Raw genomic sequence first — 17404 nt, 5'->3', positions numbered from 1 at the left:
TGTCATCCCCTACCCTCTGCCTGCCTATGCCTGGACTTTGCATTCCAGCGACACTACCTTAAAAGTCAAAATAATCCCCTGGCTGAACCACAAGCTGAACATGAATGCTCAAAACCAGCATTATTGATTTCTAATCCATTACCAGTGCCCCAGAGGGCAGCTGTGAACGTATCAGTCACCTATAGCTTAAATCATTTGGGGCACAGTTACATGCATATGACCCTACTGCCATCACGCATGCTTCTACAGGGCCACCACACGGGGAGGGGACAAAGCCACGGTGCAATGTATAGAAAGGAGCATCAGCATGTACCATACATAAGAATCTTAGCATGTCACTTAAAAATAGGCTTTTTAGATTTTCCTCTCAAAAGACCTATCATAAAGTGGTATATTCAGCAGAATTTCTGACATAAGCTCATTTTTCATTTCCACCAGCACAAAGAGAACAAAAAAAGTGCCTTTACTGATGCTGTGCTCATTATTATTTGAACAGAAGGCCAAAAGAGACATCCACTAAAGCACTTCCACATCTTGAAATGATGACTTGTGCTATATTCTAGATAGCAAAAGGATCTTTCTGCAGTGGTCCAAGGAAAATTCATCATATTCATATGACTCACTGCCTCTGCTCTCTATCTAAGGCCTGATATTTTTCCTCTGGAGAAGCCATCTACCTTGGCTCACAAACACACTGGTGCCAAACTGTCTGCTCAGCTGCTCCTATGCCTCACCACTGGTGTCCACAGTTTCCTTTTTACGGACTCTTCTGGGCACAGAGAATGATGGATTCTGGTTCATACACCACTATCCTACTGGAACTAAGGAAGTGGGAAGACAGAATGCTTTGAAAATGCTGCTTTCACCCCAGAAGACATCTGCTGAAGGGATTCCCTTTTGAATCACTGCTAGATGATGTGCCAGTTCTGTGCAGATCTGACCTATGCTGAAATAGGGCAAGGACTGGACCGCTGATGGAAAAAGCAAAAGAACTGGGAAGCCATGGTTAATTCGGTTAATTCCTTCCCACGTGTTCCACCAGTGTGCAAATGGTTTTTATAAATTCTATACGCTGCCTCTCAGACTTTCCTCCTAGGATGCAAAGAGCAAGAAAAGTCATGTTGTGATACAGCAGTAGTCCTGCAAAGTCAAGAAATAGGAGTTTCACAATCACTCATGAAAGTATAATGACAACTCCAATGCTACCATCACATCATTTCTTTTCAGAAAAAATTTGCTTTATTATATCTGGCGACAGAGCGTGGAAATGCAGTGTTACAAAAGTGCAGGTAACCTTTTCCTACACACCTTGCCAGAATCAACTCAGGAGAATAACAGGAGGCCCTTCCCTCTCTTCTCTCACCCATGCACTCATCCTGACTGCATCACAGAACAGCTATGACTTTTCAACACATCTGGAAAGCAAAATCTTTTCCCAGCCCTTCACTGTCTTTCAATCTGAATGGTTTTACTCACCTGCATCAGGAGTCGAAGAGGTTTTCCATCCTGCTGTTCCAGGACTCTGAACTTCACACCAGCTGAAAAGAAGCAGAACAAAGAAACCAAGCTAGAGAAAAGCCCATGCTATTTGCTGTTCAGCTCTGTTGGCTGAGCACTGATTTCCTAGAACTGGAGTTTTGCACCTTTCTTGATTTGTGAACCCTTACCCATTTTCAACAGGAAACACAGATTCTCTCTAAAATGGTTTTACGTGTAATGACAAAGGATGTTTCTCTTAGCTCCATTAAAACCAGCCCTCTGATTTCCGGGTTTAAAATGCAGTCCCGAAGAAAGCACAAAGCCCAGAATCAGCCAGCCAGCACTGATGATGACAGGGTCTGCAGTAATCAGTCTCTGTTCCCAAACTTCCATCAGGATGGGAACTTCAGGTAACAGGAGGCAAAGATCACCATTAATTTTCACTCATGGGGGATACAGCATGTCTGCAAATCTTTCAGACTAAGGGAGGAAAGTGGCTGGCCTACAGGCATTATAAACATTTCAAAGCTCCCAGTACCTATTAAAACCAGAATTCGTATGTTTTTAACACACTACTAAGCCCATCAAACCTGCCACTTTTATATTCCCTTTTGGACTTGCTAGAGTCCCAGTACTTTAAAGATAAATAAACATTTCGGATTCCAGTGGTGACATACTGCACATGAACACTGAATGAAATCCTTCAAAGAAAGGTAACCATTACGTCTGAAGAGGCGTTTTTCTTTGAAAGATGACAAATCACAGAAATAAAACCAATCCATCTTCAGCACACCTGCACCAGCCAAGTGTGCCCCTGTCATTCCTTTCTACAGGTGAGAAGATGAGGCAGAGCAACGCAGCGAACTGCCACAGATCAAACAGTGACTCGGGAGCACAAACAGAAATAAAGCTCTTCATCTGCGTAGGCACTGTCACTGCAGTATCTGTATGACCCTTGCACATTGAAAAAAATAAATTCTTTCTTCCTTTCAGCTTTGAATTAACTGAAATTATATAGTTTTATTTGTCCTTTGGGGAGCGAACGCTCTTGTCTAGCAGAGAGCTCTTCCCAAATCACAATGTACAGGGCAGAGAGGAATTATCTCTGTTTTGCTGGGTTATACTGAAACACGGGCTTCAAAAAGATGTTGGAGTACCCTGGGTCTCAACAAGTAAATGTGCTGGAAGAGAAAAAGTCTTCAAAGTGATTCATTGAGTTCTGGCTAAGAGGAGGTGTCTGAGGCATTCCAGGAACTTGTCTTCAGGCAGGCAATTTGTGAGAAAGGGAAACAAGCGGGCACTGAAGTTTCAGGTGGGTGGCCTAGCACTCTGCAGGCCTGTTCCAAGACCAGGCCATTAAACCAGCAAATGCCATTTCTCTAAGTCATGGCCACACACACCCCTTCCACAGATCTTAGTCTGGAGAAGCGGAGGCTCAGGGGAGACCTCATTGCTCTACAACTGCCTGAAAGGGAGGCGTGGGGAGCTGGGGGTCGGCCTCTGCTCACAGATAACAGGTGATAGGACCAGAGGGAATGGGCTCAAGTTGCACCAGGGGAGGCTCAGGTTGGAAATGAGGAGACATTTCTGCTCAGAAAGAGCAGTCAGGCACTGGGACGGGTTGCCCAGGGAGGTGGGGGAGTCACTGTCCCTGGGGGTGTTCAAGGAGAGGCTGGACGTGGTGCTTGGGGACATACGGGTGATAGTGGTGGTTGGGGGAGGGTTGGACCACATCATCTTGGAGGGCTTCTCCAACCTTAATGATTCTGTGCAAACTAACAGTCTCTTGATTTAAGCACAGGAAGGTACGTCTGAATATGAGGGGGCACTTCCTTACTGGGCAGGTGACAGGGCACTGGGACAGGTTGCCCAGAGAGGTTGTGCAGTCTCCTTTTCTGGAGATATTCAAAACCTGCCTGGATGCCGTCCTGCACAAGGTGCTCTAGGTGATCCTGCTCTGCAAGGGGCTTCGACTGGGTGATCTTCAGAGGTCCCTTCTGACCTCAGCCATTCTGTGATTATTTAATTGATCAAGAGTCTTAAACTTTATATAAGAAAATAAAAATTTATTTTAGAATAACCTATAAGCTATAATGCTCAGAAGCCTCTGAGCAATTAATTTCACAGACAGAGCAGGAAGATCTTACTCCAGATCTTCTCTTCTCCAGCAGAGAAGAACCCTCAGCTATCCTCTGAAATTGCTAGCTAGTTCCAGAGCTCACGGTTCAGCATTTTTTGCACACAGGCATCACCAATAGCACAAGAGAGGTAAGGACATGACCCCATTTGTTTTGTTTCACATGACAGTGCAGCAGAGCAAGCTCAGTGCTTGTTTGTGTTCCTGTTATTATGGAGGCAGCACTAAGACAGGACCTACAGAACCATCCTGAGAGTGCCAGAGCTTGCCCCAAAGTTTGTGATGTGAATCAACACCGGGCAAGAGTGAAAGAGAAGTAATGAAATGACCTGTTCACAGTCAAACAGTGCATTGCTAACTTGGGTGTGGGGCAGCCTGGGAAGCCTGGACCTCATTGCTACGCCTTACTTCACACTCTAAATCGGCATCACCCTGTATCCATCCCAACCACGGTGTCATCCCTCGAGCTGACCCTGGGCAGTCAGAACTCCTGCACAGAGGACATCAGCTTTGATGTAGCTACAATAATTTTTTCAAATCCAAAGAATTTCACATCATGAGGGGAAAGAAAATATGGATTTAATTTCTGGTGTGTGGATTTAGATTGTACGTTTACCTTGGCCCAGGCTTCATCAATATCAGATTTTGTTAATTCAGAGGCTGAGTCAAGGAACTTAGAGTCCGGATGCCAGCACTGAACTGAGATGAACTTAAACAATGCGCCAAACCCTTGCTGATAGGAAAAGCTATTCATTTGTTTTGGTAGAACCATGTTGATGGTGCTTGTAAAATCAGCAGCCGTAACACACACCAGAAGACTAATCTGAGTCTGAAAAGGGAGGCAAAATCTAAGCAGTGGGGACATCAAGTGATGTGTACTCTCTAAAGTCCTTTAAATTTGATTCAACTGCTCCATCTGTCACCATTCCAATTCTGTTTTATATTCTGGTGCAGGCTGCAGAAATTCTCAGAGATGCCTCTTCATCTAGCAGACAGCATGGTATTGCAGTGTTCTCTTTCTTAAAGTGTTTAAGAGAAACAAACAAATAGCCAGCAGCAAAAGTTTGGTAACAAAAAACTGAGCAGACAATCCTCTACCTGGGCGGAAGCTTATCACCCTGCAAAGGGTGGCTGGCTTACCAAAACTGAGAAGTAACCCCAGACTGATGAGAATACAGGGGCTTACAACTCTCAGAGGCATCAAGATCTCCTTCTAACCTATGACCTGCTGTCTACTGGATGAGTTTTCTTCAGCAGCATTTCCTGTTCTCCAAAGGCAGCTCTGAAAGGCTACGAAGCTTCTAGCAGGAAATTCATAGGAACATGCAGAAAGCACGCATGGAAAAACAACAGCCTTGGTAACATCGCTCAGCTCTACCTTCCCAAAATCAAACCTGGCACCACTACAACATACAGGGCTCCCTGTAGTATGTTGTCCCAGTTCCCTTAGGCTTCCTTTACTTTTGATGACTAGCTTTCTTTCGATGATGATAAAGCTTTTTCTTGTTTTTAAAATTCCCACTGCATGCTCTTTAAATGGATGGAAGATAATGATTTAGACTGGCCTGGTTTTAACCGGATCAACTCTATCTACTGACAGTGAAATCCATTTCAGAATGATCCCTTACTCTGATACTAACCATGGCTTGTTGTCAAAAGGTGAGAAATGATAAATAGTTTAAAAATGGTGATAGGTTAATCTCAAAAAGGGAATGATTGTCTGAAACCTCCCCAGACCTCTGAAGTTGAACCAAACATCTCAGTTCAGGACTTCAGTTTGTAAAGTCAGCTGAGAACTGGAGCTCCAGTGATTCACATTCTCTGTCAATCCAGCCCACTGAAAGAGCAGACTTCCCAAGTATTTTTGCCATTTGTTTCATAACCAAAACACACCAGGTTAACACCTTGTTTACCTCTCAGATGTTTTACCTGGCCTAATACACTAGAACTGAAATTAAAAAAAAGAAAAGAACTGATTTGAATGGTGTTTGCTTGGGTGTCACTTTTCGTTATCACAGGCTTTGTAAAAGTGCTCGTGACTCTGATTCAGCATCAAATGTTTTTCCACTGACATTCTCATCTTGCTCTTGCAGGAGCTATTTAACAGTATGGACAACAGAATGACTTATGCCTTGGGTTCTTTCCCAGCCCTCTGCATCTTTCTATTTAGAAGCTATCCATTCCATCAAAATGAAATGCATAATGCAAAATCCATGACCTTTTGCATATCCAGTGCTGAAGGACTTACCTGCAAGTCTGTAGGATCTGCAGAGCCGAAGGATGATCGAATACAGAGGCAGAGAGTCAACCAGATCAACTAGCAAGTGTATCAGGCCTTGCACGATCACCACCAGCAAACGGAGCTACAGAAAAACAGTTTAATAAGCAAATCGCAGAGAAACAGGAGAAGTAACCCTTGAAAACCCATGAGTTAATCTGCAGTCTGACCCTGTGTGTAAGCTAAAGCATCCCAAGGTGGGTCTGATGTCTAGACAGGCCCTGCATGATGTTCTTTGACCATCTCAACTTTCAACTGTCAGAGCCTAAGAGGGAGAATTCAGGTTTCCATTTCTAGTGAACTCCATCAGTGAATGCAAATTTCCCACTCTCCAGCAATGAGCTGAAGTAGCTAATTTCTGCTTGAAGAAACCCCGTGTAGAGCATTTAAGCAAAAGCAAAGCAGTCAAAAATGAGCTTTCTGCTTAGTGCTTTATGTCCCCTGACTAAAGCACCTCCTTTTGTCAGACAGCATTTATTTTTGCTGTCAAGCTCATCTGAGAAGAGAGAGCTCATAAAAGATGTTGAAATCATGTGAAGGCCTCTGTCTGTGGAAAATTGTGCTTCAGGCAGGCTGCAGATAGGACTGGTTGTATTGGGGGAAAAAGGAAAAATAAGGAAGTCCAATCCTCCAAGCAAAGCCTGGCTGACAGCATTTAACACAGAAGGTTAACTTCTTGAAGAAGTTATTCTGGATCAAACTAGAGGGGTCGTCACCCCAGACATGGCACGGAAAGATTAAAAATAACTTCTGGGTGAAAGAAGGCAGGGGAACAGCATGTCCTGCTGACCTGGATTTGCTGGGAATTCCCTTTGGAGAAACACAGACACGTATCCTGAATTCCACTTGCGTGGCCTACATGGGTTGTGTGAGAACCCTTCCTGAACACTCAGATAAATCTTGGATTCTCTTTGTGGATGACAGTAAATGACAAGGAAGCATTAAAAAAAAAAAAAAAAGACCTCAGAAGACATAATACCATTAGCTTCAGGGATGAAATCTTACCAGGGTAAACACCAAATAATACAGTGCAGTTGTAGGCAGGAGGAACAGCAGGATTGTAAATAGCAATGTGCCAATAAATAACTGGGGGAAAAAGAAACACAAACAATCATTAGTAAAGCAATGGCAAAATAAAATAAAAATAGGAAATGGTGAAACAATGACAGATTGCAAGATTCTTAACTTATTTGTATTCCCTATTTGAATAACTCTGTTACCTTGAATATTTTCAGTATTACTTCTCTTTTTGGGCCTTTTTTGAGGCTATCTTCTCTGTGACTACGTTTGGAAAGACAAACAAGCTGGATCCTGACAGCACTTTTCCTTTATAGACAATGCCCAATATTTCCTATTTTAGTCTGGCTTCCTTAGGAAACAGGGCTTATGTGACCATGCTGTTTGTCCATCCTCTACCCCTTTAAGTTTTAAAGCCACCAGTCAGTTTTTACCAGAAAAAGGTGGAAGGGTAGGGAATGTTATAGACGTTTGAGAAGTATTTTTGTTCCTCCTTGTTTCAGGAGAGCTGGGTAGATAACCATTCCCACAGGCAGCAGCTGGCTGCCCACTCTGCATGTTTGCAGCTCCACAGCAGCCACAGGACTTCAGTATCCTGCTCAGTGGGAAATAAGTTAGAGTTACCGAGTGGGGGGTGCAATATTTAGACTATATAAAGGAGAAAAATCCATAGGAAAGCAGGTGTCATTAGCTTTGCTGCCCACAGAACAAGTTATTTCCATTTTGGGCTGGCCCAGCTGGCTGAAGTCTAATTAATTCCAGCTAGAATCAGTGGAGAAATACGGATTTATGACAAATAAAGATCTGACTCTTCAGTTCTTAGTCACAGCTTCCAGAACAGAGAGGCCACAGGAACACAGGGCACTGCCATTTCTGCAGGAAGAGACCGTGGCCACGGCATGTTATGAAAGCAAATAACCCAGACACTCCTGTCACAGAGGTGGATCAACATCCCAGCTTTATGCATGTAACCAGAAATAGATCGCAGTCCAACCCATCCTCTTCACAGCAGTTGCTTCTCGCCTCCTCTGTCACTGCACTGCAGTTGCTTAGCATCTCCAGAAGTCTTTTAAGGTCAGCTTTGAGTGCCTCGTCCCACTCAGGCCAATGACAGAATTCCCACTGGCCTCCGGAGCAGCAGGATGAAGCCTGCAGTGCCAAACCAATTCTCCTCAAAGCACACAGGGCAGAACCCTGGCGTAAACAGGCAGCCTGACACAGAGGCTCTTGCTTTTCTTGCACCAAAGAAAAGAAAATTAGCTCCCCCACTGCAGTGCCAGAAGCTCTAGCTTATCTGTTGCAACAGAGAGGCACTGGCCCTGGAAGTTACCAAATATTATTTTATTCTTTTAGCGATGTTTGCAACAGCAGGTGTGGCACAGACAGGCTCTGCTGAACTTTCATATGGCATTTCAGAATTTCAATAGAGATTACAGTGTTTGACAAAAAAAAAAACTGCCTCTGCTGTTTGAGCGAGAACGTGTGGGCCAGGATCCAGCACAGTGTGAATGAAACGGGGCCTTTTAATAGAAACGCTGGCGAGTCTGTTCCTACGGCAACACTGCTGGGCACCACTTCTTAACTTGCCTCCTTCCCCGTACCCAATCCTGGGCTCCAGGAGCCACGAGAATCCGCAGCACCCAGCAAAGCTCAGCAGGGCAAACCTGAGCGTGCAGAGTGCAGGGGTGCTGCAGGGCCCAGGGTCTGCTTGAAGAGGATGCAGCGCTGCACAATGTGCTCGTTTTGGGCACCACTGAGCCTCCCGTGGCCTCCCTCTCAATATTACCCAAAGCAGAACAGGACCGCGTTGCCTGCAGGCAGTGCCCTGCAGCGAGCCCCCGGTGCTGCAGCACTACCTGGTCCAAGTCATAGGAGCAGGAATCCACCCGCTGCCGGAGGACGTTCCACTTCTTCCCACGGAACAAGCGCCAGAGAGATGACAGGCCGTAAATCTTCAGGCAGTAGAGCCTGGGCAAAGAGAAGACGTCGCGCGTTAGAGCTGCGAGCTCCTGAGCTGCCTCAGAAAACAGCCATCACCACTGCACCCCTGCGCCCACTCAGCCACAGCACCATGCAGCTCGGTGTGGCAGGAGAAATCCACCCGGGGAATCACAGAATCACAGAATTTCCAGGTTGGAAGAGACCTCAAGATCATCGAGTCCAACCTCTGACCTAACACTAACAGTCCCCACTAAACCATATCCCTAAGCTCTACATCTAAACGTCTTTTAAAGACTTCCAGGGATGGTGACTCCACCACCTCCCTGGGCAGCCTGTTCCAATGTCTAACAACCCTTTCAGTAAGGAAGTTCTTCCTAACATCCAACCTAAAACTCCCCTGGCGCAACTTAAGCCCATTCCCCCTCGTCCTGTCACCAGGCACGTGGGAGAACAGGCCAACCCCCACCTCTCTACAGCCTCCTTTGAGGTACCTGTAGAGAGCAATAAGGTCTCCCCTGAGCCTCCTCTTCTCCAGGCTGAACAAGCCCAGCTCCTTCAGCCGCTCCTCATAGGACTTGTTCTCCAGGCCCCTCACCAGCTTCATTGCCCTTCTCTGGACCCGCTCAAGCACCTCGATGTCCTTCTTGTAGCGAGGGGCCCAAAACTGAACACAGTGCTTGAGGTGCGGCCTCACCAGAGCCGAGTACAGGGGGAAAAGACTCAGATAAAATGCTAACCACTCGCTCGGCTGTCCTGGGGCCAGCCGCACTGCTGGAGGGCAACCTCCTCGCCATGCCCACTGCCTATGGCAAGTCTCTGGATGTCTGCTCCTGGGGAAGAGGTTGGCATACATGCAGTGCTGAGAGCTGCAGGGTTCAGACCTCCCCTTGCCACGGCTGGGGTGGCCAAGGCCCTGTCCTTCACACTTGCATCAGTACAATTCAATTTTGCCTCTGCAGCAGAGAGGCGAGGGAGGGGACTGGAGCCCTTGCACCTTCATCCACAAGAGTGGGAAGAAATCTACTAAACGGCTGGTGGCACCCCTACCGTGTCCTTTCAGGCTGTTTCACTCGGTGCTGTGACACTCAGAGCTCTCCAAGGAGAGCGGCAACGGTGAGAGATGCTTGGGGTGCTAAGAGGTGGGAAACAGAGACATCTACAGAACAACACAGAGGAAGAAAGAGCCCCTGGAAGGGAGAAGAGTCACCAAGAACCCTGGGCAGCAGTGTCTGACATTCAGGGCTGTGAGGAACGGGGACAGAACCAACCCGTGGGGCAGAGCAGAGCCTGAGCTCCGGCAGCCAGACCGGTCACCCAGCCTCCTTCAAGTGCGGAGGCTGCTGAGCCTTCAAGACAAGTGTTGTGAAAGCAGCGGCGAGGAGTCTTCCCCCAGCGAGGAATCTGGTTTGAGGAACACCAACTGCTTCAAGGAACTGGCAGGGTGCCTGGGCTGGCAGGCACAGCTCAGCGCTCTCATCTCGGGGCCAGAGGGTGCCGGGAGCACTCCTCCAGCTTGCTGGCGCACACCTGACAGGGCTGGGATGCAGGCTGCCCATCACCTGCATGCCCCAGCACGACACCAGGCGTGTGGACCTGATGGACCTGCTCTACCTTCACCGCTGCCTGCACACACATGCCCGCTCTCGTCTCACTGCATGGGTTGTTTCAGAGGTGGAGCTCAGAGCTCAGCAGCACCTGAGCCAGCATTTGTTCCACCAGCTGCACGAAGGTGCTGCGGTGGCTGTGCTGGTGTGGGCGACTGGTACCCGCTCCTGGCTCTCTGTGGGGACACCAAGCACAGCAGGGACAGTTTGGTGCCAGCAGCAAGGTAGCGTACAGCTGCTCTACGCTTCTAACACACAGCCCAGGCTGGTAGATAGGCTCCCTGCAGCTCACGACGGGAAAACAATCAGCAGAGAAAATGCTTTTCCTGTTTCCACTCACAATTGGAAGGGACCAAGGGCATTTTTCACATCCCAAAACAGAAATTCTAGTGAACTAGAGGTGTTGGGAAGAAACTCTGCTTTACTGACATGACTGATTTCGAGTGTAAGCCCTACGCTCACAACAGAACCAATTCATATCCCTACACTACATGTAACTGAAGTGCTTCTATTTCTGCTGTTTGCAATGCGGAGCCCTCTGCTATGAGCCTGGGGAGGAACAACAGCAGTTCTGTACTTTATAAGCCAAAGGTTCCATTATTCATTACCTTCTATCTCGTCTCCTTGGCAAGAGCAGCTATTCTCCAGCGGTCTGTGTGATGCCTTGCTGCAGCACTTATTAACGGAGGGCAGGAACAGAGCTCGTCAGCAGGCACTGCTTGCACAGTAACCCCAGCGTGCCCAGCACAGGAGGTGCCCCAAAGCCACACGCTCCCCCAGAGCCTCTGCCTAGCTCCCTAGTGAGGCCCTCCAGTAGGCCCAGACAATGCCACCAGGATGGTGGCACAGTCCTGCCATAACCCCAAAGCTGCCACCTGGGCTCCACAGTCCAGACAAGAATCCCTGAAGCCAGGCAGAGACAGGGACTTATGGGTTTCTCCAGAAGAACAAGTGTTTCCCTTTCTTCCTCATCTCCTCTAGTTCCCTGAAAAACCACTGAGTGGGGTGCCACTGAAGAGTATTAGGAGAGGTTGAATCAAAGGGATAGGGTGAACTTGCCCTCTACCTGTCGCGTAGTTTTATTTTTCCAGGTCACTAAAACAGTAAGTAAATATTTAAGAATAAAACGAGAACTGAAAGATAGATTGCTTGCACTGCTGTGACTATCATTTCTACATGCATAAAAGAAAGCAACAGATTAATTTCTGGCTTAAGCTGTGAATTCAAGAGAACTACAGCAGGACTGAATGTACCTAGTAGCAGAGCTGGGCCTGGGATCAGATGATTCATTATCTCATAGATTTGATATATCAAGGTTTAGGTTTTGTGGATTCTTTGGTGAGGAATCAAGCCACAGTGGCCCCAGGTATCCCCAGTCCCTGCTTTTTGCTAATGCTTTCTGTACATTGAGTGTCCATCTGGTTTTAGCAAGAGGCTTTGACTCCATCGGTAATCAATAGCTGCCGCAGCAGACAGCTGTTAGGTGCAGTGCTCCACAAAATAACGATAGGCCCTGAATGTCCATCAGACTTTCTCCACAAACATACCCAACACACAGCCAAGTGAGATAACTTACCTTGCTCCGTAGACATAGAAGCAGTAGATGTGGAAGGTCAGAAGTGCAAGGATGTCAGAGAGGATGCAGAGAGCCACGGTCAGGCCCAGACAAGCCGACAGACCGACATACCAGAGGATCATCTCAATGAATGGGGACATCAGGTGAATGTAGCCTAGTGGACATTGCAGGGTCAGTGTTTGACCGATACATTTTATGATGACAGTCTCAAAGGACTGATTTTCTCCCCGTCTGGTTTCTCCCCTCTGTTCAAACATTGCTCCAGAAATCATAGCCACAAAAATATAGAAGTGAAACTGGAAAGTTCCTTTAGATGGCCATCTTCTGCTTAGGAGGACAAAAAACAGCTCTCTTTTCCCCTGGGTTTGTGTTCAGGTGTGGCAGCTTTGTGAGGAAGGCAAGGATGTGCTCAGCTTGAGCAGAGCAGTCACCTTGCTCCACACAGAGCCTACTTTTTTAGATTTGTGTCCAGGTTCCTGATTACATTTTTAACCGCACATGTCAAGCTTTACTGAAGTGATCTCTCTTCTTCTTATTCCCACAGAAACCATCCCAAATGACATTTTGTAAAATAAAACAGTCTAGAGACACACAGCAGCTTTCATCACTGAAGTGGAGTAAAGTCTCTTACTTGAATGTCAAGTAGACTACGTCAGTATAATAACTAAGGAGCTTGTTCCCATCGTGACTATTTTCCTTTATCAAGACACTTACTAAGGATAACAGCGGTGTGGTGTTTCAAGGAGGGAATACACATAGAAAAGCTCTAAAAAACTAAATTGAAGTCAGTGGCAGGGCAGGGGTTGTGTTTGCATCCCAAAAACACATTTCTCTTCCCTATCCTATCACCTGCCTCTTACAGGGCAATGCCTACGTAAGACCTAAAACCTTCCCTTGGACACTCACCACCTATGGCACCAAGAAACCAAGCTCCATAGTGACTTGCACTTCTTGCAAAGCACCACGACAAGCACTTTGTTTAATATGCATGACTTCCTTGTGTGGGAATCCAACTTTGGCTTGAGTTCCCACAGCAGGAAGACTCACAGACGAGTCTGTACTTGCAGGAGTGCATTTTGATTCATTCACCTCTAGGCAAACATTAAGCACTTGGGAGGGAAGAGATGAAAAGGGAAGCTGAAAAGTTAAACAACTGCACTTACTAATCCAAAGATGGATGTGGTAAAGGAAGAAACGGCCCAACACCTGATCCAAAGCTCGGTTCATTTTCAGTCCAGCTGGTGCTCCCATTAGCCACTGGAGCAGGTCCTGGAGCTCTTCAGCTACATGCTACAAACACATGGAAGCAAACACGTAAGCAGCCTGAGATAAATTCCTACCACATCAAACAAGTCCAGTGTACTGAACATGTTACCCCACAAAAAACTATTTCACCCCACCCTTCAAAGCAATGGAGAAAAAAAATCAAAGGACTATAGAAAACTAGTTAACTCAGAAACAACTTTATTGGAAAATGACTCTTTACTGAACCTAAACATAACAGCAGAGAGAGCTAAACTGCTTAAATGGTTTCTGCTGGGAACATGAGCCTAGGGTTTGTTCATGGATGTGTTTGGTAGACTTGTAGTCTGATTTCTTGGTGTAATAAGTATTCTTGAAATAGATGGCAAATGCTGGAGTACAAACGAATTTAATTGGACGGAAAACTGAAAAGTCAGAACTGAAAGAGCAATCTCAGTATGGGGAAAGCAGCCAGGATCTGCAAGGGGGCAGGATGGCTGTGTGCTCATGGACAAAACAGGAAAATTTTACAATGAAATAACCTGTATGAGTTTACAGCAGGCTAGAAAACACAATTATGTAAACGTGCTTCATATACAAACTAGCTTGCTTTCTACTCTGTGGTAAACCACTGTCTTGTCTCACTTGCAGGCTTCAGAGAGAGATACCCACAGCATCCCAGTAAAAAAGAAGCCTTCTGAATCACTGAGAACAATGCTGATGGAGTTTGTTCCCAAATCACAGAGGGCTTTGACTCTCGATTTCTGGTGATTTAATCCCAAATTATTTACTGATTTTCTCTCTGCATCACACTGCTTTGACTGCAGCAGGCAGGGCAGAAGATGGTGGGGCTCTGCTCCTCAGAGAGTGCTGGAGGCAGCAAAGAGGTGGGGAACATACCTGGAAGAAGTGACCTCACCCACTGTCCCACATGAGCAGAGACTGTGAGTAAATAAGTGTGCATAAGAGTCAAGACTTGCTATCTGAAGCTGATGTGCTATAGCCTCGTTTCCCCATCATTTGTAGGGAAAGTTTCCCTAAGAGGAAATGTTTTCCAATAAATGATTACATTTCATTGACCATCTGGATCATCGCAAAGTGGATTTGTAAGCATTTACTTTTAGTGTAGTGGCAAAACTCAGAGCTCCATCTTCACTTTATCCGAAAATCCCCTGAACAAGATTGCCTTTTTATTTCCTTCATTTACCCTCTGCCTCAACGTCCCTTAAAATATCTTGCAGTAAGTCAGAACTGCTTTGAACCCACAGATCTTACCTCCATCACTGAGAACTTTTAGCTACTGTATAAATAGACTGGTTTTAATATTTAAACTGTTGGATTTGTAACTTGGAAAAAGCATTTGGGGATTTTAATGAAATATTTAAATGCTTGAAAGCAGTCCTTCAGCAAGGCTGTTTTCCAGCTCTGACTGCTTCTGAAGGCTTCCAGTTCCAGCGGTACCACTAAATTTTGACAGGGGCACGTAACCCTGGGAAGGTGCCCTAGCTTGCTGCTATTTAGCTGGGCAAAGCATTTCAAAACACAGGCCTCAAGCATAACCTTGCAAGCTATTTTGCAGCCAGATATTTTAGGACTGATCAATAGCAAGCAGGATCGTAAAAGGTGACTGGGAGTCTAATCCTCTTGTTGCAGTCATGCATACGGAATGTGATCAGTGTTACTAAATCAGACACAGTGAATTACATGGAAGTGCTTTCATAAAGGGGTGTAAGGACATCACCAAACTGGAGACTAAAGCTAACTTGGCTGGCAATATTCTAGATGGGAAATCTTCACAGCCATGTTCTTCTTGCTTGTCTCCATTTGTCTCGTGGTGCTGTGACAACCACGGCAAACTGAGTGAAGCATCTTGCACAAGGCACTGAAAGCAGAGCCAAAGCACTCCCTGCCAGGCACCTACCTGTGATTTTATAAAGTAACACCTAAGAATATTTTCCAGGCAGCATTCTCTCTACTAGCTTTGTTTATATATTGGAAAACGTAACTGAATAGGAACTTGCATCCAATTAGATCTAAGCTCCAGTCACATTTTTGGAGGCATGATCTATGATAAATATTTGTTTCAAAGAGATTACAGCCTAAGGAAAAGAGAACACAGCCAGGATGCAAGAGGTGAAAGAGGAAAAAATAAAAAAGAGGGTTTGTAAGCGGTTCTTCATCTCAAAACAGAAAAAAAATGTAGCACTTTGAATTGGATATTTTTGTGGAAGGCAAAAACAAGGACTGCTGTTGGGAAGCCTGGTGGGAGCAAGAGGAAGGAGGAGGGTAGGAGCTGTAAGGGCACCTACAGAGAGCAGATTATTCACATTTTCCATTCTTGTTTTTTAAAGCCTGCTCCAAAATCAGTCCTTCGTGTTGCATACAGCTACTCCCCAGTCACTCCCTAGGTGTCTGAATCACATCTGCTTCATTTACTGACAAAGGCAACTTGTTATTACAGTCAGCACAGCACAGCTCATCAAGCTGTGAAAGTGGGAGCTGCAGTCAATGATGTCTTGTGCATCATCAACAATTGCTAGCTAAGTGCTGATTTGAGAACCATTATATCAGGGGATGACGAATGACAGCTAGGGAACACGGCTTGATCCTCACGTCAGCAGGCTGAGCTTGTGACCCTGGCAATTGTTGAGAGTCAAAATAATCTACCTGCACCTGCTTGCTTCCAGAAGGATGTTTACTAGGAAAAAAAGAAAAAAAAAGAAAAGAAAAAAAAAAAGCTTTGCTTCCAGCCCCCAGACAGCTAAAAAATTGCCAATGTTAAAATCAGTCAAATCCATAAGGTTACAATGAGGTTGTACATATATACATATTATGATAAGATTATTAAAATATATATAATGTTCTGTTTACTAGCAGATACAGAGATGTAAGAAGGTCAATGCCATCATCAGATGTAGGGCACATCCAAAGCAGAGTAGCAAGGAGCTTTAGGGAAGGAATAGTAACTCGTTCTGCACAGGGGAAAGTTTGCATTACTGAATTTGGCAGCACAAGCACTTGAGAAAGCCCAAGTGATGGGAATAATGTGTACCAGATGGACACTCAGCAGCAAAGTGGAAACCTACTGTTGAATGGCTAAGGGGAGATTTTGCTGTCATACCGGAAAAGAAGTGGTGCTGGCTTGCACACCACACGCTGAAGTCATTGGTATATTTTGGGATCACTCAAAACTGCATTTTTTAAGGCCTGCACATAATGTACATAAATCGATGCCTACCAAAGGCAGTAAAAGGACTCCAAACAATTATACATCCACAATCTAATAAGCTTGAAAGCAGAAAGTACAGCTGGAAAGTCAGAGGAGTTATAAGTGGCCTGAATTGATAAGCTTGGAGATACTGTGGAGAAGAAAGGCACAAACCATACAGGGCCACCCATACAAGGGGAAGTTCTCACTTGCAGAAAAGTAAGCAAACAGCTCTTGGTGACACCGAGGTAATGAAGTCAGCACACGTAGGAGATGTGATGAAAATAACCGGTGCTACGATATGAAAGTGGAGTGACAGATGAGCTAATTTTTTGAAAGAGGAATGAATGAGCAACTCTCACAAGCGAGGCTGTCCAGGACAGGTGCTGGGATCAGATACACCTTGAGCACAGAGAGCGTCCATCTGCCAAAGACACCGGGCAGATGGAACCCCTCCTGGAGCCACCTGCGCAAACGGGAACACAGCCAAAAGCCACTTCTTTACAGATTGTTAAGAAATCAGATTTTTGAGAGTTGGACACTTGGAATAATCCCACGGGGTGAGTTTTAGAGAACTTAAACTTTTCCAGCTGAAATATCTGCAAGGGTGAAGACTTAGGAATAAGACTTACAAAATGATTCTTAGCTTTTAGCTCAAATACTACGGGAGTAAGTGTATTGCAGAAGAAATGTAGTCCTTCCTATCCCAACGTTGCTTCTGAGTAACGTCTGCAGCACTCCTTAAAACATGCAGTCCTTAAGCTTGACTATGAAAAACAACAAAAATAGCAATAATAATGATTCACAGCTATGCTGGATCTCCATACACACTCCATACACATTTTCTGAAAGCACAGCGTGTACAAGAATGATCAGAGACATATGGCTTGTGACAATGAAAATGTTAGACATGGACCAAGCA

The 17404-nt window shown here is 45.6% G+C and overlaps 1 protein-coding gene across 3 annotated transcripts in view; it reads right to left on the bottom strand.

Moving 5' to 3' along the window:
* The window catches only part of PIGQ (phosphatidylinositol glycan anchor biosynthesis class Q), a 34109-nt gene that overhangs the window by 4523 nt on the left and 12182 nt on the right, over positions 1-17404 (bottom strand). For all 3 annotated transcript variants that reach the window (XM_068698791.1, XM_068698790.1, XM_068698789.1), the window contains exons 5-10: positions 13196-13322; positions 12033-12186; positions 8768-8879; positions 6900-6980; positions 5865-5979; positions 1477-1538 (exon numbers count right to left, since the gene is read on the bottom strand). In XM_068698791.1, coding sequence (XP_068554892.1) covers positions 1477-1538; positions 5865-5979; positions 6900-6980; positions 8768-8879; positions 12033-12186; positions 13196-13322 — 651 coding nt within the window. The remainder of the gene's footprint in view (positions 1-1476; positions 1539-5864; positions 5980-6899; positions 6981-8767; positions 8880-12032; positions 12187-13195; positions 13323-17404) is intronic.

The sequence above is a fragment of the Anas acuta genome, chromosome 15 (genome assembly GCF_963932015.1).
Source record: "Anas acuta chromosome 15, bAnaAcu1.1, whole genome shotgun sequence".
Taxonomy (NCBI): domain Eukaryota; kingdom Metazoa; phylum Chordata; class Aves; order Anseriformes; family Anatidae; genus Anas; species Anas acuta.
Note: the sequence above shows the minus strand (reverse complement) of the source record. Positions and strands in the feature narration are given on the sequence as shown.